This window comes from Acanthisitta chloris, unplaced genomic scaffold (genome assembly GCF_000695815.1).
Source record: "Acanthisitta chloris isolate BGI_N310 unplaced genomic scaffold, ASM69581v1 scaffold16518, whole genome shotgun sequence".
NCBI classification, from domain to species: Eukaryota; Metazoa; Chordata; class Aves; order Passeriformes; family Acanthisittidae; genus Acanthisitta; species Acanthisitta chloris.
In genome coordinates this window covers 60,645-66,206 of record NW_008686684.1, presented here as the reverse complement: position 1 = coordinate 66,206, position 5,562 = coordinate 60,645, and the positions used below count along the sequence as shown (strand labels likewise).

The 5,562-nt window shown below is 40.0% G+C and overlaps 1 protein-coding gene across 1 annotated transcript in view; it reads left to right on the top strand.

Moving 5' to 3' along the window:
- The window catches only part of POLN (polymerase (DNA directed) nu), a 92,346-nt gene that overhangs the window by 74,718 nt on the left and 12,066 nt on the right, over nt 1-5,562 (top strand). Inside the window, exon 23 of the mRNA XM_009080278.1 lies at nt 5,497-5,561. Coding sequence (XP_009078526.1) covers nt 5,497-5,561 — 65 coding nt within the window. The remainder of the gene's footprint in view (nt 1-5,496; nt 5,562) is intronic.

Here is a 5,562-nt window from a genome sequence, read left to right as displayed (position 1 = left end):
TAGGGAACACAGATATTTCTAAGAACCGGATCCAACATCCATCTGCTCCGTTATCGCTGAGTGTGGCCAGGAGCAGATGCTTCAGGAGGGAGGTATAAGATCTGTAGCAGGATACCCTGTCTGTGCAGATTTTCATCTTCCTCTGCTTGTGGGGACAAGTCGAAGCTCTGAAATGTAAGACTGAAAAGTCTCTCTGCAAAATCATTGTATGTCATAATTTCCAAATGTTCTTGAAATCCATGCAAGTGTTTGTTACACTGTTGTAGAACCATCCAACAGGAACCATCATAAACTATTTTAGTCTGGGCTCTCAGCCTGGTTCGTGGTCAAAATAAGGTGCCCTTGATTTCTTACAGAATTATACACTTGATTAGGTTGGAAAAGACCCTGAAGATCTTCAAATCCAACTGTGTTTCGTATGATGATCAAATCCTGTTATTTAAAGCTTTTCCAATTACCCAATTTTAAACCTAATTTTAATTTATTTTCGATTCAAACTCTTAAAGCAGACAGCTCAATGTAAGATAGAATCATAGAATCATTTAGATTGGAAAAGACCTCTATGATCATTCAGTCCAACTGTTAACAACTGTTAGTCCACCACTAAACCATGTCCCTAAGTGTCACGTCTACACATCTTCTAAACACCTCCAGGGGTGGTGACTCAGTCATTGCCTGTTACAGTGCTTGACAGCTCTTTTGGTGAAGAAATTTTTCCTAATATCCAGTCTAAACCTCTCCTTGTATGAAGTTGTTTCCTCTTGTCTCATTGCTTGTTACCAGGGAGAAGACACTGACCCCTCCTGTCTACAACCTCCTGTCAGGTAGCTGTAGAGAGCGATAAGGTTTACCCTGAGCCTCCTTTTCCCCAGGCTAAACACCCTCAGCTCTGTCAGCTGCTCCTTGTATGACTTATGCTGCAGATCCTTCCCCGGCTCTGTTGCCCTTCTTTGGATACACTCCAACACCTCCATGTCCTTCTTGCCATGAGGCGCCCAAAACTGAACACAGGATTCGAGGTGTGACCTCACCAGTGTGTGAGTTCCTCTCAGATATTTTTTAAGCTTATATACATATACTTGCCACCTTACACATATGGCCTAGCATGCCCCACTCCCTCCCTTTGTGCCGCCTGTGCTTAATTAGAGCTCCCATGGGAGTGCCAGGGGCTGTGGTGAGGCAAGTGACACCAACTGAGACTGAGGTGAGTTTTGAGGATTCTGGAATGAGCATGTGGTGGGTCCAAATTTCCTGCTGCCAAATGGTGGAGTAAATTAACTGATAGTCTGTAGGAATTCATTGGGTGTTTATATTTTTTATTGTCTTCATGCAGAGCAGTCTGGAAAACTAAACCTTCTTATGTTTTGGATGTGTTGTTAACAGCAGTGAAAATTTCCCTGGTGACACAAAAATGGATCACACAAATGTACACAGGGCTATTCTCTGTCTAACTTCAGGTATCGGATGTAGGTAGCTGTTTTGGGAGGTGGTACCCCCACAAAGTCAATGCATAGAGTTGGGGTTTTCCAGATGTCATTTCAGAACATCTAAGCCAGAACCTACCTTAGTCCCTTGTCTATAGAAGGAGCATGAATTTAATTAGTTTGAGCATCTCTTGGCACATTGTAATGTCCCAAAACACTGCACATGGCTGTTAAAAGCAGCTTCTGATAAAGACTACTATGGCAATTGACTTTTTTTTGTCCTGTCCTCCAGTGGCCTCTTCTACCGAATATATCTACACTAGAGCCTTCAGCATGTCATGCCACAGTGCTCTTGTTTGCAGTTTAGACAAAAAAAAATCGTTTCCTTTAAAGATAAAGAAAAATACAGTTTCTCACCAATAAGGTAACAGCTGTTTTGCTGAGGTCAGTTCAGTAGTGTATTTATTTCTAGACATTCAAATTAGTCATGGAAAATCTTACAATTCTGCTCTTTAGAACAGAGGAGTCCAGAGCTGGAATATATTGCTTTACAGTAGCAAACAAAATCCTCATTAGTTCCTTTATTTGACAAACTGGCCTGGTGCTAGGAGAAAAGTATGCTATAAGAAGGCAATATAGCTTCAGAAATAGAATACTCTGAAAAAATCTCTTGGGGATAGTTTAATTTGTTTTGGCATATATAAGTCAATGTTTATTATATAGTAGTGATAACTGGGCAGGTCCATTGAAGGTATGACAAGTTTAGTCTCTGTGTTGCTTTATAGGAAACTGGAAGAATGATCAATGTAGTGCTGCAGAGCATAAAAATATTTTCTTTTTAAAATTCTATATTGCAGCATAATAGTCTACGGTGGTTGTTATGTGCTGGGCACACTAAACTGATGTCAAAAGCTGCATTCAGACTGACCATCACTGCAATATTTCTGCATTTGAAGGTGCAGGTTGTAGCACTATCTCCATTCCACACCACAGGCATGCCTGGGCACAGGTCATGTTTCTCAGTAAAAGAAATCTTATATGTACTCATCAAAAGTGATGGCTAGTTTTCAGGCAATCAAGAAAATCATTAATTAAATATTACTTTGTAAATCAAGGGCATTCTTATCATCTGGAGAACAACGAAAAAGATACTAGTCTCTGCCTGGTTGCAGTTTCTAATCCAGTTGACCATACCTTTTGCAAGAGATAATGAGAGGAGCTTGCTCTTTCAATATTCCTTCAAAGTGAAGAGATTCACTTAAGCTATTAAGCAATAGTATAGGGTTTTTCTCAATTTTCTTTCACTCAAGGTGTGCAATGGTTGGGTGGGTGCATGGACTGGAATGGCAAAAGCTATGAATTTTGAATGTATAAATTGCTTTGATTTTTTTTCTTTCATCTGTATTGATGTCAAATTGAATGATTCCTTCTGTGGAACAGCACAGTGCATGCAAGTGTTATTGCTTTCACAGGTCTGAAAAATACAGGTGTCTGTACTGTAAGACTGTAAGAGCAGAACCCATTAAGATGTGAAATGGATAAGAAAAAGAGATAAGAGATCATAAAAAAAATCTAACTTGTTTGATGAATGTTGAGAAGGAAATAGTGTATACATTTTCACTTTTTGGCATCAGTCTAGGAAATCATGTTTAGTGTTAATTAAATCATATGTAATATCTTTCACTTGAAAAAGAAGCGTATGAGAAATACTTATTTCTTAGATCTCACAAATATTATTCTCATTTTCCAGCTGAATGTATATTATTAGGAGAGTAGCAGAGCTAGACAGAGAACCAGCAATGCTAACTAGTTCTGTGTTTAGCAGACAGAATATTGTCCTGAACTTCAAATTAATCACTACATGTTTAAGATGGGATAGATGTAACTCTGCAACTCTGTGCAGTTTCTCAGTTAACTGGCAGTTCTTAGAAAGGACTTTTCCTTACCAAATATTCAGAATATATGGTGCTCTCATCCTGGCTGAAGGCATGAGACAGTACTCTGGTACAAACAATAACCAGCCTGTCACATTTTTATTGCACTGGTTTAATCAATGCAATCATTTTCACTCATTCCATTGGTTCACAGTTTATTCATCTTTACTGTTCACTGTTGAGACTTAAACCTTTCCACATGCCATTTCAATGATTATGAGTACACTCTTGCTTTTATTCATTTAGTTGCATTAGATACTATAACCTTTCATGTGACTATATTCTCTTGCTACAGATTATCTTGGTCTTTTCATCTATTTCTTTTTGTATCCTGTGTCCCAATTTCCTATTAGAAATATGTTAATCTGTTTCACTCTGCTTCTGACTGTGTTGTAAGTGACTAATAATTTAAGATCTATTATTAGACCTCACCACACTGCTAGTCAAAGTCACATTGTAATTTAAGGCAGCGTGAAACTATCTTAAGAAGCTGTGAAAAGTTATAAGTAGTAACCATATTGATGTTTCAGCCTTTTGTAGAGAATTATTTACTTGAATAATTGCTAGGTACTAAGAAAAGTCTACAATGGGCATTTAATTTAAATCATGGAATCACACGGTTTGGGTTGGAATGGACATTAAATACATCCTGTTCAACCCTCCCCTAGCCCAAGTTGCTCAAAGCCCCATCCAACCTGGCCTTGAATGCTTCCAGGGTTGGGGCATCCACAGCTTCTCTGGGCAACTGTGCCAGTGCCTCACCTGCTCACAGTGAAGAATTTCTTCTTTATAGCTAATCATAGAATCAACCAGGTTGGAAGAGACCTCAAAGATCATCAAGTCCAACACTACCGTGGTTACTAGACCATGGCACTAAGTGCCATGTCCAGTCTCATCTTGAAAACCTCCAGGGATGGTGAATCCACCCCCTCCCTGGGCAGCACATTCCAGTGTCTGATCACTCTCTCTGTAAAAAATCACTTCCTAATATCCAACCTAACCCTCCCCTGGCAGAGCTTGAGTCTGTGCCCTCTTGTCCTCCTGCTGGTTGCCTGGGAGAAGAGACCAACCCCCACCTGACTCCAACCTCCTGTCAGGGAGTTGTAGAGGGTGATAAGGTCTCCCCTGAGCCTCCTCTTCTCCAGGCTGAACACCCCCCGCTCCCTCAGCCTCTCCTCATGGCACTTGTGCTCAAGTCCCTTCACCAGCCTCGTTGCTCTTCTCTGGACCTGCTCCAGCACCTCAATATCCTTCCTGAACTGAGGGGCCCAAAACTGCACACAGTATTCAAGGTGTGGCCTCACCATTTATTATTTCCATTGTGAGGGTATGTTTGCATTCAAACCAACAATATAGGGTGCTGTTTCTGTAAGCACTCTGCAATTAAGTCACAGTCCATGTGAGAGAGACCTATCGAGACAGGGTTAAGACAAAGAGAAAAACAAAGCAGCAGTATAAATTCATTACAGACCAGGTGTAACTGAGGAGCTCAGGTACGTGTTTCCAAGATGTAACTGCTTTCAGCTGTACATTCTGTCTTTATGAAGGCAACTGTTCTGATAGTGCAGGCAATAGATCAGGTTGTGTGTATGTGCCTGTAGTTTCTTTCTTCAGCCCACTTGTGTGTCAGCATGAGGACACAAGTGAAAAGATTACTTCCTGGGAAGAACTGAAGTCACTAACCAGCTAGGAGTTAATACTGGTATACCAGTGAGCCAAATACTTTTACTTTTGACCTCATTCGCATTAGTGAAACCACCCGTTTCCAGCCACATTTATTCCAGCTCAACCCCAAAACCCCAAGTTGTATTAAAAAACATAGACTGTCACCATAGCTTATTGCATTTTTCTGCAAATTGCATTGGTGTTTTGATGTTGTCACATATTAAATCCCTGAATGACATTTATAAGCTAGCAAGCACAGTTTGGGGTTACAGCTATGGCCTTTATGTTTCCAGAATATGTGGAGTGGCAATTCTTTTAACTCCGTTTATGTTTTTTTAATTTTCTTTGGATGGTTATTTTCACTTTCACTTATCCAATGTGTGTGTGTGTGACAAGTAGCTGATGATACGAGTGGAAAGCACTGCTAGAAATTTTTTGCATATAGTTCTCTAAAGTCTCTGAATTTTTTTCAGGTTGATTGCCCAGATCCATGACGAATTATTGTTTGAAGTAGAAGATTCTCAAATCCAGGAATTTTC